Source organism: Coregonus lavaretus (assembly GCF_964263955.1).
Source record: "Coregonus lavaretus genome assembly, chromosome: 8".
Classification (NCBI taxonomy): Eukaryota; Metazoa; Chordata; class Actinopteri; order Salmoniformes; family Salmonidae; genus Coregonus; species Coregonus lavaretus.
In genome coordinates, this window is record NC_139995.1 from 30,090,675 (window position 1) to 30,109,061 (window position 18,387).

Consider the following 18,387-nt stretch of genomic DNA (forward strand, 5'->3'; position numbering starts at 1 on the left):
TAATGCTAGTTAGCATTGGCTCGCAAAACTAACTCTAACTTCCTTCATACTGACACACAGATATAAAAATGGTATCCACAAGTTAATCTAACTCTGGGGAAGTAAATAAAGGGCCTCATTGCCAAAATCCCGGAGTATCCCTTTAATCTTTAATCCTTTGCTTATTTGTGGATATTTTTTTTTAAACCATTTTAGAAAAAGTAAGCCTACATTACATTCACAATGTGCGCTGTCTGGAAGCTGTATTTAAAACAATGCACAGACATTACTGTGCAGTGTTTTATCATTATACAATGACGCCACCTGTTGTACACGTACTGCAACTACAGTGGCAGGAATGGGCCCACCGGCTGCAGTATCGTCTTTCAACCACCAGGCCGCTGTCATTCTGCAGACAAAGATGGCGGTGCGGAAGAAAGACGGCGGCCCGAACGTAAAATATTTCGAAGCGTCTGATACCGTCTCGCAGTTCGACAATGTCCGCGTTTGGTTGGGCAAGAATTATAAAAAGGTACTGCTTGTTTTTTTGCTAAAGTAATAAATACACGCATTCATATTATCAAACATGAAAGAGGGCAATCTTAACAGCAGAAGGAGTGAGCAAAGAGAAAGGAGAGGGAGGGTGTGAGATGAGATGGGTTGCAGGATAGTCCAGCTGTTTAATCCACATATTCACAAGACGGAAACAAAAGGATGCTGAGAAAACGTCTTGGGAAATGCCGCGTTGCAAATGATGAACATTTGATATGTTCTAAGTGCATGTTTCTACCCTCTTTCAGTAGAGGGAAATGAATGGCCTGTGTTGCAGGTTTTTGTTCAAGGGGAGGAAACCCATCTAGCTATCTAACGGTAATTTCATTGATTGCAGATGTCTATACTCCGGCCACAGCACCGCCAGCGCAAGTGCACAAATCCAGATGTTGAACTGTCTTTTTACCGGCGCTTTCGGTGTTATCTTTCACCCCATTGCACACCATGTTCTTTTAGGGCAATATGTGCGCCTTGAGTTTTAATGATCCGCCCCCTTTTACCCCCTCCCAGATGGTGTGCAGAATTTTCTCATTATAGTGTTGCCAAAAAGCCCTGTCTATTGTCTCAGAGCATGTGCTTAGCCCCACCATTCTCAACCTGGCCCAGACAGAAAGAATGCAAAGATTCACGTAAAGAAACCTGTAGTTTCTTTGACCACATTAATTATGTTTTTGTTAATTGTAGTGTTCAAACTATCAAAGTTCTATGGTGGATATAGAAAAATATCCTATTCTCTCTCTCTTTATCGCTCTCTGTCTCGCTGTCGCACAAGCACACACAAACTAACTTAGTTACAATGTCTATTTATCCGGATATTTCCATGTAAATCCTCTCTCTCTCTCTCGTCCCTCAGTACATCCAGGCGGAGCCCCCCACCAACAAGTCTCTGTCTAGCCTGGTGGTCCAGCTACTGCAGTTTCAGGAGGAGGTGTTCGGACGACATGTCAGCAACCCACCTCTCACCAGGCTGCCGGTAGAAACACACACACACACACACACACACACACACACACACACACACACACACACACACACACACACACATAAACACACACACACACACAATTTGGTATTGTGCTTCCCCTATTACACTATTCTAATACTGTACCTAACCCTCTGTCTTTCTGTTCAGATGAAGAGTTTCCTGGACTTTAAGTCTGGTGGGGCTCTCTGCCACATTCTGGCTGCAGCCTACAAGTTCAAGAGGATCAGGGCTGGTAAGAGTTTCATTAAAGCCATCCAATTTTGTTTGGCTCACTACACTTACATTCCCCTCAAATGAATTCAACCCAGTTGTATGGTTGAAATGTTCTGTTTAAGATTAAACAAAATAGATTGAACCTTGAGATGTTTTTCATTTTGACAATGATGTATTTTTATAGAAGTATTTGCAGAGGTTCTGTGAGATTTTTTACTCCTGTCTGTCTTCATGGCAGGCGCAGGTTTGACTTTCAGAATCCTTCTCGGATGGACCGCAATGTGGAGATGTTCATGACTATCGAGAAATCCCTGGTACAGGTCAGTCTTCCGTGTTCTTCTTTGGAAAACTATTTTATTTATTTATTGATCTGTGTCCCTCTCTTTCTTATTCACCCTCTCTCTCTTTCTTGCCATTTGTCCATTAGAACAACTGTCTGAGTCGACCAGTGATCTACCTGAGCTCTGACATTGAGGCCAAGCTGCTGGGGAAACTGAAGGACATCATCAAGAGGCACCAAGTAGGCTTGTCTTCACTGACCTAATGATGAAACTGTATATGGAGTACACATACAGTGCAATACAATACAACACAATATAAAAACACAGTTAAGCAGAGTTTGTTTGCTGCCTGCAGGGCTCAGTGACTGAAGACAATACATGCAGCTCCCATGTGGTGGTTCCCATCCCTGCCAGTCTGGAGGAGGGTGAGTCAGTCTAACATTATGGATCAAACGTTACCTAATGTGGCAGGTAGCCTAGAGGTTAAGAGCGTTGGGCCAGTAACCTAATCCCAGCGCTGACTAGGTGAAAAATGTGTCTGTGCCCTTGAGCAAGGCACTTAACCGTAGTTGCTCTGTATAAGAGCATCTGCTAAATGACAAAAATGTGGCTTGAATTTATGCCTGGAAAGTGAATTGGTCTAGTAGCTAACAATGGACTGATAGATACAGTGGGGAAAAAAAGTATTTGGTCAGCCACCAATTGTGCAAGTTCTCCCACTTAAAAAGATGAGAGAGGCCTGTAATTTTCATCATAGGTACACGTCAACTATGACAGACAAAATGAGGAAAAAAAATCCAGAAAATCACATTGTAGGATTTTTTATGAATTTATTTGCAAATTATGGTGGAAAATAAGTATTTGGTCAATAACAAAAGTTTCTCAATACTTTGTTATATACCCTTTGTTGGCAATGACACAGGTCAAACGTTTTCTGTAAGTCTTCACAAGGTTTTCACACACTGTTGCTGGTATTTTGGCACATTCCTCCATGCAGATCTCCTCTAGAGCAGTGATGTTTTGGGGCTGTCGCTGGGCAACACAGACTTTCAACTCCCTCCAAAGATTTTCTATGGGGTTGAGATCTGGAGACTGGCTAGGCCACTCCAGGACCTTGAAATGCTTCTTACGAAGCCACTCCTTCGTTGCCCGGGCGGTGTGTTTGGGATCATTGTCATGCTGAAAGACCCAGCCACGTTTCATCTTCAATGCCCTTGCTGATGGAAGGAGGTTTTCACTCAAAATCTCACGATACATGGCCCCATTCATTCTTTCCTTTACACGGATCAGTCGTCCTGGTCCCTTTGCAGAAAAACAGCCCCAAAGCATGATGTTTCCACCCCCATGCTTCACAGTAGGTATGGTGTTCTTTGGATGCAACTCAGCATTCTTTGTCCTCCAAAGACGACGAGTTGAGTTTTTACCAAAAAGTTATATTTTGGTTTCATCTGACCATATGACATTCTCCCAATCCTCTTCTGGATCATCCAAATGCACTCTAGCAAACTTCAGACGGGCCTGGACATGTACTGGCTTAAGCAGGGGGACACGTCTGGCACTGCAGGATTTGAGTCCCTGGCGGCGTAGTGTGTTACTGATGGTAGGCTTTGTTACTTTGGTCCAGCTCTGCAGGTCATTCACTAGGTCCCCCCGTGTGGTGATCATTTTGACCCCACAGGGTGAGATCTTGCGTGGAGCCCCAGATCGAGGGAGATTATCAGTGGTCTTGTATGTCTTCCATTTCCTAATAATTGCTCCCACAGTTGATTTCTTCAAACCAAGCTGCTTACCTATTGCAGATTCAGTCTTCCCAGCCTGGTGCAGGTCTACAATTTTGTTTCTGGTGTCCTTTGACAGCTCTTTGGTCTTGGCCATAGTGGAGTTTGGAGTGTGACTGTTTGAGGTTGTGGACAGGTGTCTTTTATACTGATAACAAGTTCAAACAGGTGCCATTAATACAGGTAATGAGTGGAGGACAGAGGAGCCTCTTAAAGAAGAAGTTACAGGTCTGTGAGAGCCAGAAATCTTGCTTGTTTGTAGGTGACCAAATACTTATTTTCCACCATAATTTGCAAATAAATTCATTAAAAATCCTACAATGTGATTTTCTGGATTTTTTTCCTCAATTTGTCTGTCATAGTTGACGTGTACCTATGATGAAAATTACAGGCCTCTCTCATCTTTTTAAGTGGGAGAACTTGCACAATTGGTGGCTGACTAAATACTTTTTTTCCCCACTGTATATTATATTCCAGATCCATTGTGTTCTATTTAATTCTGTGGATCTGACCCCCCCCCCCCCCCCCCCTCTCTCGCTCTCTCTCTCACCAACCCCCTGGTTGGTTCAGAGGAGTGGGTGCGTCCGGTGATGAAGAGAGACAAGCAGGTGCTGCTCCACTGGGGATACTCTCCTGACAGGTAGGTACTGTCCATACTGGGGCCTCAGCCTGACACAGTCAACACAACCTTAGCCTTTAGCAGCACAGCATGCTCTTAACACCGGCGACACTGACACTATCGAGTAAAGTCACACAGTGAATGTACACTAACATTCTCTCTAACCCATACCCACATCTCCTTTACCTATTCTTACACCATGACAAACACAAACAGTTCCACACTGTTTTCTCAGCCTGTGTTATAGCACCATGTTGTGACATGTAGTGCACTAGACTGACACTAGTCTCTGACCTCCATCTGACCTCTGTCCCCTGTTGCTCAGCTATGACACCTGGATCTCAGCCAGTGAGGTGGAGGCTGCTGTGGAAGATCCGCCCAGCCCAGAGAAACCCAGGAAGGTCAGCACACTTTCTTCCTCTCTTTCTGTGTGTGTCAGGGCTGTGCCCCAAATCGTTCTTGCCTACTAATTACAAAAATGCTATACTATGTACTAACCATACTACGTAGCCTACTATTTAGAACATACTGATAGTACCCACCATTCATTCATTTTGGACAGCTCGTCACGTCCCCTTGTCAAACACGTGGGTCTGAAAATACTATTCTCTTCCTCAATAGCATGCAGCGAATTGGTGTTAGATGAAGAGCAGAAATTAGTATGACATCCTTACATTTAAAGCATACAACATTTTTGAAATCTCACATACCATAAAACTTTATATTTTCGCATATATACAGTAATCAGCGTACTATTAATTATGCAAGTACCGGTATTCAGACACAGCTCTCTCGCTCTCTCTCATATATACATGTAAGAAATGATTAACATATTAACATGTTTATGAACAGAGTGTGAATTACACTGTGACATTCGGGGCGTCTCTATTGGGGGGTGTCTATGACTTATGGGCCTAATAATAAAGACGTCATTTAATGGTAAAAATGAATTACCTTTCAATGTGGCATGAGCACAAACAGTCATGGTGCTTTCATCTGATTGTCAAACAAATCACTTCAAAAAGTAGGCTACCTGTGCATGTTCAACCACTCCAAAACAATCCAAACAGTCCATTTGATGAATGGAAATAGAGATCTGTTTACAAAACACAAAAAAATGTGCCTAATGACCTTTTTTGTAGCCTGAAAGGTTGGGACACCTGAAATGGGGCTGAAACTGTTCTGGGGAAAACGGTATGGTCACCCTAATACACACGGTGAATTTACTACTCTAGGCTACAAATTGTAGGCCTATTACCATGAACTTCAGATAGGCCTACCGGTAGTGGTATAAAAAAAAAAGGGTAAACTCTGATTGCCGGTCTTGATGAAAAAAGTAACGTTCCCTAAACATTCCATGCATTTGTCTGAAAAAGGTGGGTAAACTGCATTTAGCTGTGTTTACCCTCCAATAGGCCTATACCACTGCCAGCATACCCTCTCAGCCGAGGCAATTTTACACACATGAACAGACGCAGAACAGGTAGTTCAATTCAATATAATACATGAGTTGAATCAAAACATTTTTATACCGTAGTCCACAATTCATGAATTGAGTGCTTGGAGTTTTCACAGATCGTGTGGCATAAAACACAACCTTTCTTTCTTTACATGAATGACATTTATGACAGTGTTATTTCTAATTACTAAGCATTTAACAATTAAATTAGAACATTGAATTTAAACTCTGTACGATTCCTGGATCTTGGAGATCTCTAAAAACTCCCTGAAAGTGTAACTATGCCTACGTAACATTTCATTATGTTTTGCCGTGAAAACAGTTCTCAGAGGCACACAAATCCAAAATAATGTAAGCCTATGCCATTGCAAAATCAATTGTTACTAACTGAAAGAGTCAACTACAGGCCAACTGTCATTACTGTTGGATAGTTTGGATGCACATTGGTGTCTAGCTGTAGGCTAGTTGTCTAGTGATATTATCGACCATCATCAGCTGATCCAGGAAAGGAAACAAATATTGATAGAAAATAATAAAGCTAAATAAATGGTCTACTTCTGGCCATGGACGGCACAGAAAACACCAATACCCGCACACACCTGAAAAGCAAAGCAATGAGCGCTCTAAACAGCTGACTGACAAAAGCAAACAGTGATAAATCAACGGATAAATCTAATGGATTGTAATAAAGGCTATTTTTATGAAGGGAGCATGGCAAATAAATGGCAAAAATGAGCAAGTACAATGGAAAATCTATGCGTTTTAAAGGAGCTCATCTGAGGCCAAATTCAGCACTACTGACTGGACAGCACAGTGGACAGAGAGACGGTTTGTGCAACCACATAGAAATAAATGCTTTAAACCATGATAGAGAGGTGGGAGTTTTCGTTTCCTTTGGACGCTTTTATTTTCATATTTACCACTGTAAAACATATTTACCAATGCATTTGAAACAAATAGGAGAATATTAAATTAGCATTAGTTAGAGACCCCCTAAAGTTGGACTTTTGTTGCATTTAGGGGACCTAATGTCTCATTCAGGGGAGCTGAGCCCCCTCCTGGCTCCCCCGTAATTCGCACCCTGTTTATGACATCATATTAACAACTGTGTGTCTTCAGGTCCATGCCAAGTGGATCCTGGACCTGGACCAGTTTAATGAGTGGATGAATGAGGAGGACTATGAGGTGGGAGAGGGGGGCCCCAAGAGGAAGAGGATCTCAGCCAAGACCCTGACGGACGAGGTGACCACCCCGGGGGACGAGCGCCGCGACAAGAAGCCCGGCAGCGCCAAGAAGAGGAAGCGCTCGCCCTCCCCCTCGCCCACTCCACCATCCCAGGAAAGCAAGAAGAAGAACACCAAGAAAGGGTGTGTGTGTGTGTGTGTGTTACCCTACTACCCTTTGTTTACTACTGTATAGACCAGCCCAGGATAATGCCCTTTGTAGAGGTGTTATTGGGAGATCTGTAGATTGCTGACACACACTATGACTATGAAATACTAGCCTTTAGATGCTATACAGTATGACTGACTTCGTGTGTGTGTGTGTGTGTGTTTGTGTGTGTGTGTGTGTGTAGGCCCACCACTCCGTACACTAAGTCTAAGCGAGGCCAGAGAGAGGAGGAGCTTGAGGATCTGACTAAAGATCTGGATGAACCATCACCTGTACCTGCAGTAGAGGAGGTCACCCTACCTAAGACAGGTACACAACACACACACACACTCACATGTACAGTACATATGACATTTTGTTAGTGAACATTCTAACGCACACATACACTTTATTATCTAAGATTTTGACTCAGCCCATTGGCTTATCCTCCTGATATTTACAGTGGTTGAAACATTAGTACCATCATTGTGACTGAAGGTCAGGGGTTGAACTAAAGTGTTGTGTCACAGGAAATGCAACTCCCCCCCCCCCCACCCCCCTCTCTGTCTCTCTGTAGCCAACACTAAGAAAGACTCTGAGTCGACACCAGTGAAGGGAGGTACCATGACAGACCTGGGTGAGTTCCCTGAACTATTTAATCAATACAATACTTGCTTTATTGGTCCATATGCACAGATATGTTTTATTTTTTGCTGTCACAGTACCCAACCTGATGCACAACACACACATCACATCATAACTTTACATCTCAGTGTGTACACTGTCTGCAGGGTGAGGTCACTATATTTGAGCTTAGTCTATCCTTTATCTGTCCGCTGATCTGTATGTTCATTCTCTCCTCTTTTATCTTTTGAACAGATGAGCAAGAGGATGAATCCATGGAAACTGCAGAGAAGGAGGAGGAGGAGGGCTCTCCGAGTGTGAAAGGAGAGCCGGTGAAAGGGTCGGACCTCCATGAGGACAACGTGACTGAGCAAACCCACCACATCATCATTCCCAGCTACGCTGCCTGGTTCGACTACAACAGGTAGGCTACACATCCCCCCACCCCCGGATCATCAGCCTAATGGTCTTAAGTTTTAGAGTTAGTTTCGTGCAATTCTACACATTTTGCCATGGGGCGTAGAGAATATTCTGCAATTTTATAACTAACTTCATGCAATTCTACTCATTTTGACATGGGGCGGAGAGGAAAATGAGCTGTTTTACAGAAAATGTTCTGCAATTCTACACATTTTGCCATGGGGTGGAGAGAGATGTTTGCAGTTTTTAACTGATATATGATATCTGAGTAAGACTAACAAAATCAATGGGGGTCAACGGGCAGTAATTTGACCATGATAACAAGTTTAGATAGCTGGCCGCTAAACTAACTTAGCAATCTAAAACATTTTAGCTGACATGGCTAATTGACTGACTATCAGTGACTGACATAACAAGAAAAAAGCTGCTGATGCGCAACCACATTTTGAAATTGAACCTTGTGTATTCTACTATTCTAACTCGCAACAGTAAGTTGAGATCCGAGGGTGCGGGCTGTCAGTCCATCCCTGTTCTAGAGAAATGTTTTTAAATGGTATAGCTAGTCTACTGAATGTTAACCTCTTTCTCTCTTTCCCAGTGTCCATGCTATCGAGCGCAGAGCCCTCCCAGAGTTTTTCAACGGCAAGAACAAATCCAAAACCCCTGAGATGTGAGTAAACACATGCTAACATATTATTATTACACATGCCTAGCTCATACACATGTACACTCTTCTGTGTTATGTATAAAACAACAGCTTTCACACAGCTTTCAAGTTTGGAGTGACTTAACTGCATATTTACTGACAAGAATCTCTATCTCTCCTCACAGTTACCTGGCCTACAGGAACTTCATGATTGACACGTACAGGCTTAACCCGCAGGAGTACCTCACCTCCACCGCTTGTCGTAGGAACCTAGCCGGAGACGTGTGTGCCATCATGAGGTGAGGAGAACTCGGTGCACACATGACATTTACAACAGTAACAGTACAGTTTACTCCGTTTTGTAATTCTTATAAGAAGAGTATAATACTAGCTTCGTGAAAGCAGAACGCTGCGCTCAGATCAGGCTGGTTTAACACTGTAGTACAAGGGTGTCAAACTAATGTTGCCCCGCGGGCCGCATTCGGTCTTCAACGAGGTCCGGAGGGCCGCACTGAAAATTGGTTATATTTCCTTGTCGTCAAAATTTGCAAAAAATAGTCCTCTTGCCTTTCGATGCTGCCTGACTGTCTAGCTTTCATTTCGGTGATTATTAGCGAGCTGGACACGGTCAAGAAACAGTGTAATTTCTACACAGTTTCGATTTGGTTTTAGACATTTTAAAGTATATTGAGTTTGTCCCCCCCCATTTTAATTTTAATGTTTTACTCAAACCACCCTCGGGCAGATTGGACCCCCTCGCGGGGCAGGTGTTTGACACCCCTGCTGTAGTACACTGTGTACACACTGTCTTTGTTGTGTATTCTTGTCTTTTCATCTACATGCAGTAATATTTACCTCCTCCGTTTATCCCTCTGTCCTCCTCCTCTCCTCAGGGTGCATGCGTTCCTGGAGCAGTGGGGTCTGATCAACTACCAGGTGGACTCAGAGAGCCGTCCCACCCCCATGGGCCCCCCGCCCACCTCCCACTTCCACGTCCTGGCTGACACCCCCTCCAGCCTGGTGCCCCTGCAACCCAAGGCCTCCCAGGTACACACACACACACACAGACGAACATATGCACACGCACGAACACAAATTGTATCTATATTTTGGTTCTAGATGTCTCTCTATTTGACTGTAGTTTCACTCCACTTATCTTCTCTCTCTGTCCCCTCTAGACTCCGGCGGCACAGCAGATTCTGTCTTTCCCAGACAAGGTGAAGGAGAAGCAGCCAGCCGACCTGCAGAACTTTGGCCTGAGGACAGACATTTACAGCAAGAAGAATGGGCCTCCTAAGGTATGGCTCACAACACTGCAGGACTGATGAGGATCATAATGCACTGTATAGCTAACTATTAAAGAGTAATGATGTGTTACAGTGATATTACTTCTTCCTGTCTGCAGAGTAAAAGTGCTGCCAACGCCATGCGAGACTGGACCGAACAGGAGACACTACTGCTGCTAGAGGTAACTAACAACTCAACTCTGTCTCATCTAGTTTATTACCATTCAGCAGAATGGTTCAACAAAATGCCCTTTAAATCCAAATAAACTTGAACTTGAAAAAGTGTTGAGAGGAACAACAACAAAAACACACAAAGCACTTATCTGAAAACAAAACCTAAGGCTTAATATAACATTATGAATATCAATCATATCATCCCTCCCCTTTCAGGGTCTGGAGATGTACAAGGATGACTGGAACAAGGTGTCGGAGCACGTGGGCTCACGTACCCAGGATGAGTGTATACTGCACTTCCTGCGTCTGCCCATCGAGGACCCCTACCTGGAGGACACGTCCTCGTCCCTGGGCCCCCTGGCCTACCAGCCTGTCCCCTTCAGCCAGGCAGGCAATCCCGTCATGAGCACCGTGGCCTTCCTGGCCTCCGTGGTGGACCCCCGCGTGGCCTCTGCAGCCGCTAAGTCTGCCCTGGGTGAGAGGTCAACTCACTAACTAACCGTCGGTCGGAGCACACAGAGTAAAGACTGGCCTGATTTGTGTCAGATAATTTTTTTGTTAACTGTTGTTTACCAGGAGGGGTCTTGAGGTTTGGATTTTTTTTTGTCTCTCGAGAGACATTTTAGAGATGGATTGTGTATTGGGTGTATCATTCAACGGTTTAGAACCAGCCCCCTGCTTTTTTCTCCACCATTCATTACTTCTCTTTTCTTCTCTCTCTCTCTCTCAGAGGAGTTTTCCCGTATGAAGGAGGAGGTCCCAGCAGCACTGGTGGAGGCCCATGTGAGGAGAGTGGAGGAGGCGGCGCGGGCCAGTGGCAGACAGGACCCCCTCTACGGCCTGGAGGGCAGCGGCATCGCAGGCACCAGCCTGGAGGAAGGAGACAAACCTGGTACAGCTTCGATCTACTATTATCTAAAACTATAGTTGTCTTTGGTCATATTTACACATGTACTGTATGTCAATAGTTTATCGAACTGAATTGAAAAATGAGTTGCAGGTGGGTAGACGTAAGACGCTAGGCTTGCTGACATCTCATTTCTCTTTTCTCTGCCTCCAGAAGAGAGCAGTGAGGAGTGTAAGAGTGACAGCCAATCCAGTGAGGAGAAGAGGGAGACCAAGGTATGGTGTCTGTTTGGACTTCTACTGTACCTGTGTTTGTGTTGTCTCATCTTCTGGCAAACCAGTTACGGTCTGGGTCTGAATTGTCTATGTTGTGATGATTGATGCTCAAGTATCAGTAAGGAGCTGACCATGTTGTCCTTATCCCCATGGTGATAACAGGAGAACAAAGATGGAGCCATGGAAGAAGAGGAGAAGCAAGGAGAAAACGGGAAGAAGGAGGAGGAGAGAGGGAGAGAGGGAGAAGGAGAGAGAGAGCGAGAGGCTGGGAAGACAGAGACAGAGATGGGTAATGTTTATGTCTGTGACTGAATTTGAATGTATCTCTGTCTCTCTTGTATTTTACAGACACTCAATTAAGTGTGACTTCTATGTTTCCCTCTCTGCATTAGGTGACAGAGAGAAGGAGAAGGAAGGGAAGGATGGCTTGGAGGAGGGCCAGAGAGAAGGAGAGAGCGAGGGAGAAAGGAAGGCTAAGGTGGAGCGGGACGTGGGAGAAGGGAACCTGGCTACCGCTGCTGCCTCCGCCTTGGCTGCTGCTGCCGTCAAAGCCAAGGTCTGACTTCTGACCCTTGTTTAGCATGATGCCCCTAACATCAGATCTAGCATCAGGGGCTGTATGTATCAAGCTTCTCAGAGTAGGAGTGCTGATCTAGGATCAGTTTTTCCATAGTTCATACGATTACATTAGGAGGCACCTGATCCCAAAAAAGATTGGCAGAGGCTGTGGATCCGTAGGTAACCGCCCCGACCTGCCCCCCTGGATCCCTTTTCCCCAGAGCTGAAGATCCGAATCACGTTCTGTGCATGTGTTTCTTTACCTCTACTTTACGCACACATTGTTGTGTTCACCCTCACTGTCAATCGTGAATGATAATTCTTCAAGTTTTAACGGTGAGTCGTCCATGCAGCATCTGCATACCGACCATTTGATCTCAATCAGTTTCGTGGGGATATGCATTTAGATCTTCTTGAGTTATACAGTGTTGTTTCAAGTAGCCTACAGTGTTCTGAATTATATACAATGAGCACATTTTTTAGCAGATAGTGTTAAACTGTAGCATAGCTTACCTGTGTTTTAGTTTAAATCAAAGCACATATTTTGCCTAATGGCGCACACTGTTGAGGCCACATGATAGAAAAATGTGACCATTCGTACAATCATCCTAAAATCTCATAAGAAATTATGTGGTGTTTTTTGTCTTACAGTAACGTTATACTATGCTATTATATTCAGTTCTGTTATGTAGAATACTCTCATTATGTGATCTTGCAGACATTGATTCAGTTTTTATCTAACTTTATTAAACGAGCACCATTTGCCAGAGTAGCCTGTTCTCTACCGCAAATGCCAGAAGCTTCAGGACCTTTAGTGGGTCCAAAAAAGTTGGATCCGCAGCCAGTCCGTAAAACATATCGGACCCTGTATCAGTGGTTAGGGACAACTTCTACTATCTCCGTCTCTCATATTGATTATCAACCATAGATTGTTCAGTATATGTCTGTGCTATTTCACATACTAAAGATTATCTTTCTCTACCCTCTCTCTCCCCCATACTTCTTCTCTCTCTCTCTCTCTTCCTCTCCATCCCCCTCTCCCTCCCTCCTTCTCTCTGTCTTTCTCTCTCCGTAGCACCTGGCTGCGGTGGAGGAGAGGAAGATCAAGTCTCTGGTGGCTCTGCTGGTGGAGACTCAGATGAAGAAGCTGGAGATCAAACTGAGACACTTTGAAGAGCTGGAGACTATCATGGACCGAGAAAGGGAGGCTGTGAGTCAGGGAGTAGCGAAGGATTATGGGGGATGTAGTTTAAGTGGACTTGATGGTTTTGTTAGTTGGTTTTGCTTTGTTGGTTGGACTGCGCATTTACATGTTCTTACAATGTGTGCGTATGTGTGTAGTTGGAGTACCAGAGGCAGCAGTTGCTGGCAGACCGTCAGTCGTTCCACATGGAGCAGTTGAAGTATGCAGAGATGAGGGCGCGTCAGCAGCACTTCCAACAGATCCAGCACCAGCAGCATAGCCAGACTGGAGGCCCACACCCTGCCCCGGCCCCCCCACCCCAGGGCCCCTCAGCCACCCAGTCCCAGCCGACCCCCAGTATCCCTGCACCACAGCCAGCTCCCAGCCCAGCACCCCCTGCCTCCTCCGTCCCCATGTCTGGCCCCTCCTCTGCCCAGGCCCAGCCCACCGAGCCCCAGCCGCCCCCCAGTGGTCCTCACACCACACCTCCCCGCCCGCCAGGCCACTCCAGCACCACCACCACCCCAACACTCCACGGTGAGTCACACTTTGTATTGACCAACTGTGAATTTTCAGTAGTTACCTAATACTGTATAAAGTTAATAATGTGACCCAGTGGAATTAACTTGAACTGTACTGTTGAATGTTTCTGCACTATGTTCATGTGTGTGTTTTTGTTACACATCTCAAATTCTTCTCTTCTTTTCTTGAACCCAGAGCCCAGCGCCCCTCTACCTGGGGATACACTCCACTCCTCAGCCCCTGTTCCCACTCCACAGTGAAAAGAGAGAAAGAAAGAGAGATAGGTAGGGAGAGAGAGGAGGGAAAAGAGAGAGAGACAGGGAAAAGGTCCTGGCAAACTGAATGACATTGACCACTTTGTACCTATGAATTCTGCCTGTATCATCTGAAAATGAAGAAGTCAAACTGAAGGAGATACAACGAACTTTGATCATGTTTAACATTTGGACTGGACGATTGACATGAGAAAGGAAAACAAAACAAAAACATTCCCTACCGGAATGAATATTAGGTGGAAAAGAACCCCCTCAAAACACCCTCAAAACAGTCCCCCAGTCATTTTTACAGACATAAGTTGCTTAATTACTTTCACCCTTCACATCAGACCCAAGGTTAAACCAAGAGAGTATTGTCATGTAAATACGCCACCTGACCTGAGGATATGAAGAGAACTAAAGGACTCTTGTCTTAGCAATGGTGCTTTCATTTTCTTCTATAGTATACTGAGGGTCAGATGTTCCCAGCCATGTTCACAGAGGTACCTACCTACCTATTCTCCCAAGGTACCCCTAGTAGGTACTTAGAATTTAAAGAAGATTTCAAAAAGATTTGCACTTTGAAAATATGTTCCCCCCGGTGCCCATATCTGGAGACAAACCATTATTAACTAAGAGCTGTATTCAATCAGATCCGCTTTAGCCAACATCCGCATAGCTGTTGTTTTGGCTGTGTCAGAGGTGGAACTGTGTTAGAGCGGTCAAATAGCACGCGCGGCTCCTGGCATTATACCTTAAGTGGACATTGCCATTGGCTGCACAGAGTTGCATTAAGGGCTCTATTCAATCCGTATCTCGGAAGTTCAGCTTTACACCGTGATTGAAATTTAAAGGCAATGTTCCCGCATTAGCAAAGACTGTATTCACGGTAAACGCTGCATATGTCGGCTCAATCGGAAATTAACTTTAAATGTATTTCTTGGAATCTGTAACACTTCAGCGTTACAGATTGAATAGAGCCCTAAGAGAAATACCATGCAGCCTTGTTTACAAGTTTGAATACTGGAATGTGAGATCTATGATCTACACCTCGATTAGGCTGATAGAAATCCTCATTATTTTGTTTAATGATATTCAATTTGAGCGTCATTATTTCTATATAGCCTACATTTTCTCGTTATGAACTTCTGACGCGAGTGAGATGGGTGTGGCTACCTGACAATGATCAAGAGCAGCTGCTCACCGATTTGACAGCTCCAAAGCAGTTACACCTCCAACACCGCCAAAACATCAGCTATGCGGGTGTCGGCTGTCGCCGGTTAACGCTTGATCTGATTGAATCTAGGCCTAAATTGACCTGAAGCACATAACTGTTTTCTTGTTTTTAACTTTTACTACGATGTCATAGTTTCCAAATATGAGATCATCAATTGAACAAGTCACCTTATTTCATTGGATTGTTTGCTTGTTGCCCTATGTTTGTGAATGTGGCATTATAGAGCTTCGGGGTTGGCCTGTTGGTTAGACGTATCCTAAACTAAAAAGTATGTGTGAGGGCAATGAAAACGGATGAACTAATGGTATTACTCTTTGTAGTAATATGTATTCCACCTGGAAACGGACTCATCTTGCCCTACTGCCATTTCAGTTAGTAAGACTATGTACTGTTAACTGGATTTTCTGTTACAATGCTGTCAAATGTTTCACTCCAATTTGAAGGGACAAAATCCCTCTATGACTGAGCATAAGAAACCACTTAAAGTAATGATGAAGGGCAACATACTCCCAGAGTCACAGTGCCCCCGAGGACCAGGTCACAATGTCCTAAAAGTCCTCATTGTAAATGGGCAGTGCAGTCAAACCAACCACTATGAGGTTGGAATAATACTGTAAAATTGTGAAAATGATGATAATGCTCTTTAGTGTAAGAGCTGTTTGAAAAGGGTGGGGTTTTGGACTGCACGGCAACATCACTAGGCAGTATAAGTTAATAGACCAATAACAAAGAGAGTATGCCCTCCGCTCTGCCAATAACAGCTAGTTTTCAGGTTACATGTCCCTCCCATTAGGCCCCTCCCATTAGGCTCTTCCCATTAGGCTCCTCCCATTAGGCCCCTCACAGACCACATCCAGACAGTCCTAGCGAAATTTCTTGATTGAGAAATTGCTTTTTGCTAAGAAGCTATTTATTTATTTTTTGATCATTTTAATTGAAAACAATAACATTAAGGTACTTAATTGTTATCCAGAAATGATTGGATATTGAGATAAAAATTTGACATTTTTTTTGTATTTTACCGCCCTTTTTCGATCGTGTCTCATCGCTGCAACTCCCCAACGGGCTCCGGAGAGGCGAAGGTGGAGTCATGCGCCCTCCGAAACATGACCCGCCTAACACCCGCCAGCTTAACCCGGAAGCCAGCCGCACAAATGTGTCGGAGGAAACACCGTTCAACTGGTGACCGGTATCAGCCTGCAGGCACCCGGCCCGCCACAAGGAGTCGCTAGAGCGCGATGAGCCAAGTAAAGCCCCCACGGCCAAACCCTCCTCTAACCCGGACGAAGCTGGGCCAATTGTGCGCCGTCCTATGGGACTCCCGGCCACAGCCGGTTGTGGCACAGCCCGGGAATGAACCCTGGTCTGTAGTAACGCGATGCAGTGCCTTAGACCGCTGCGCCACTCGGGAGGCCCTGCATTGGACCTTTAACTCTATTCTGTTTTTGAACATTCAGATCTGAAACAGTTGGCCTTTCTCAGAGCAGATCGTAATCATAAGCCTAGCAGTAACTACACAAATATGATGATTTGTATTCATGGATGCTTCATATTGCGTCATATTTGGTTTCTGTCAGCATGTCCAGTATGGCTAGTCAGTATCAGTGAATCATACCATTGTAAAGATTATACTCTAAAGTAATGATTGGATATAGGCTCCAGAAGAACCCTATTGGCAACTTCAGACATAACCGACATCAACGTCACAACTCTTTCTTAATTGATAAACCAACATATTTTCTTTCTTTTTAAATCATGTTGTTTGCCATTTTCTCCATATAAGTTAGTGGGGTGAAGCCAGAGTTGTGGATGTTTGGGAAATCCACAGATTTGTATAGTTTGTGTTTTTCCAATGACAGGTCCAACTCACATGAAGCGATTACTATGTAATGGAAGTGGCTTTAATGTTACAAAAGAACTGTACAAGTCAAGGGATCTCAAAAGTCAGTTCAGCTTACAGAGAGGAGAATTCTGTCCTTTAATATCTGTAACAATATCTTTATGTAGCCTATCTATTTTTATATTTTTTGACTGTCATGTTTTCCATCTTGTTTCTTTGATATTACGGTTTGCATTTATTTGCTGTATTTTATTAACTTTGTAACCTCTAATCCCCTCCCTCATTGTCATGTGCGTGGTCCTGATAGGTCGCAATGACCTGTCAATCAGTGTGACGTCTGACTGTGAGCATGGGTGTGAATGCATGCCATGAAGATAGATCTGTTTTCCCCAGAGTTCCTTCAGTTCAGTTGCATCGCTCCCCCATGCCATTGTTTTGATTTGTTACAAAGGCTGAGGAATTGTGATGCTCATTGTTCTCATACAGACATACCAAACTATCACACACCAGCACATCACACAAACACACTGACAGTGTCGTATATACTCGGATGATAAAACTTGTCCAGATAGCCAGTGTTAGAAACTTCACTAGTCGTGACCATGGATGGACTGCTTTGGTGTCTGTATTGTTACATTGTGTGGATTTCGTGATATGAAATACATGTCTGTTCAGTTTGTTTTTCATGATTGCTAACGATAGCAATGATTGCATTGATTATACAGTAGAAATTAACCTTTCCTCAGTCAAACCGTTAATGAATTAGTGTCAATAATTGCTCTGCAGTTCGTATTTAAAAAAAGATGCTAAGGTTTTACTTACAAAAAATGTTTTAAAAAAATCAAATAAATGACATGACAAGTGACGTGTGTATAGTTTGGTCATTGCTGCTATCTTGACTGTTCAATGGCAAACTTAAAGATATGACACTGTTCTTCAGTCAGGCTGTAGTTCACTAAGAATTTTTGGTAGTATGACTATGGCTCTAAACCTAAACCCTCATGTGAAGGAATAGACAGAGGATCTTTCACTTGTTCTTGTTACATTAGGCCTACGGAAATAATCCACGCTCTGTCTGCACTGCAGGCACCACAAGATGGCAGGCTGTGCGTGTCGTCTTCCGTACACGGTCCCCCTATGCATGGGACTACTGAGTCTTGAACATAACGGTTTCTTATTTTCCACTGAACTATCACCTAGTACTAACAGACACTCTGCAGACTACGGAGACTACAAACAATCTAGTGGGAAAATGTATCACTTTACCATACAAGGCCTACTGCC

The 18,387-nt window shown here is 44.1% G+C and overlaps 1 protein-coding gene across 1 annotated transcript; it reads left to right on the top strand.

The window, feature by feature from the left end:
• Positions 1-400: 400 nt before the first annotated feature.
• On the top strand, positions 401-14,090 carry LOC311133249 (SWI/SNF complex subunit SMARCC2-like; the record flags this gene model as incomplete). The annotated part of the gene is given in 26 exon segments (XM_084166736.1): positions 401-511; positions 1,385-1,504; positions 1,664-1,733; positions 1,736-1,748; positions 1,968-2,049; positions 2,157-2,249; positions 2,366-2,435; positions 4,359-4,428; positions 4,733-4,808; positions 6,986-7,233; positions 7,443-7,567; positions 7,815-7,874; positions 8,117-8,285; positions 8,880-8,951; positions 9,113-9,226; positions 9,821-9,974; positions 10,106-10,225; positions 10,333-10,395; positions 10,604-10,862; positions 11,118-11,279; positions 11,448-11,509; positions 11,672-11,798; positions 11,902-12,065; positions 13,143-13,277; positions 13,409-13,787; positions 13,968-14,090. Coding segments are annotated over 26 exon segments (3,183 nt in total). The 3' UTR covers positions 14,033-14,090.
• Positions 14,091-18,387: the final 4,297 nt, after the last annotated feature.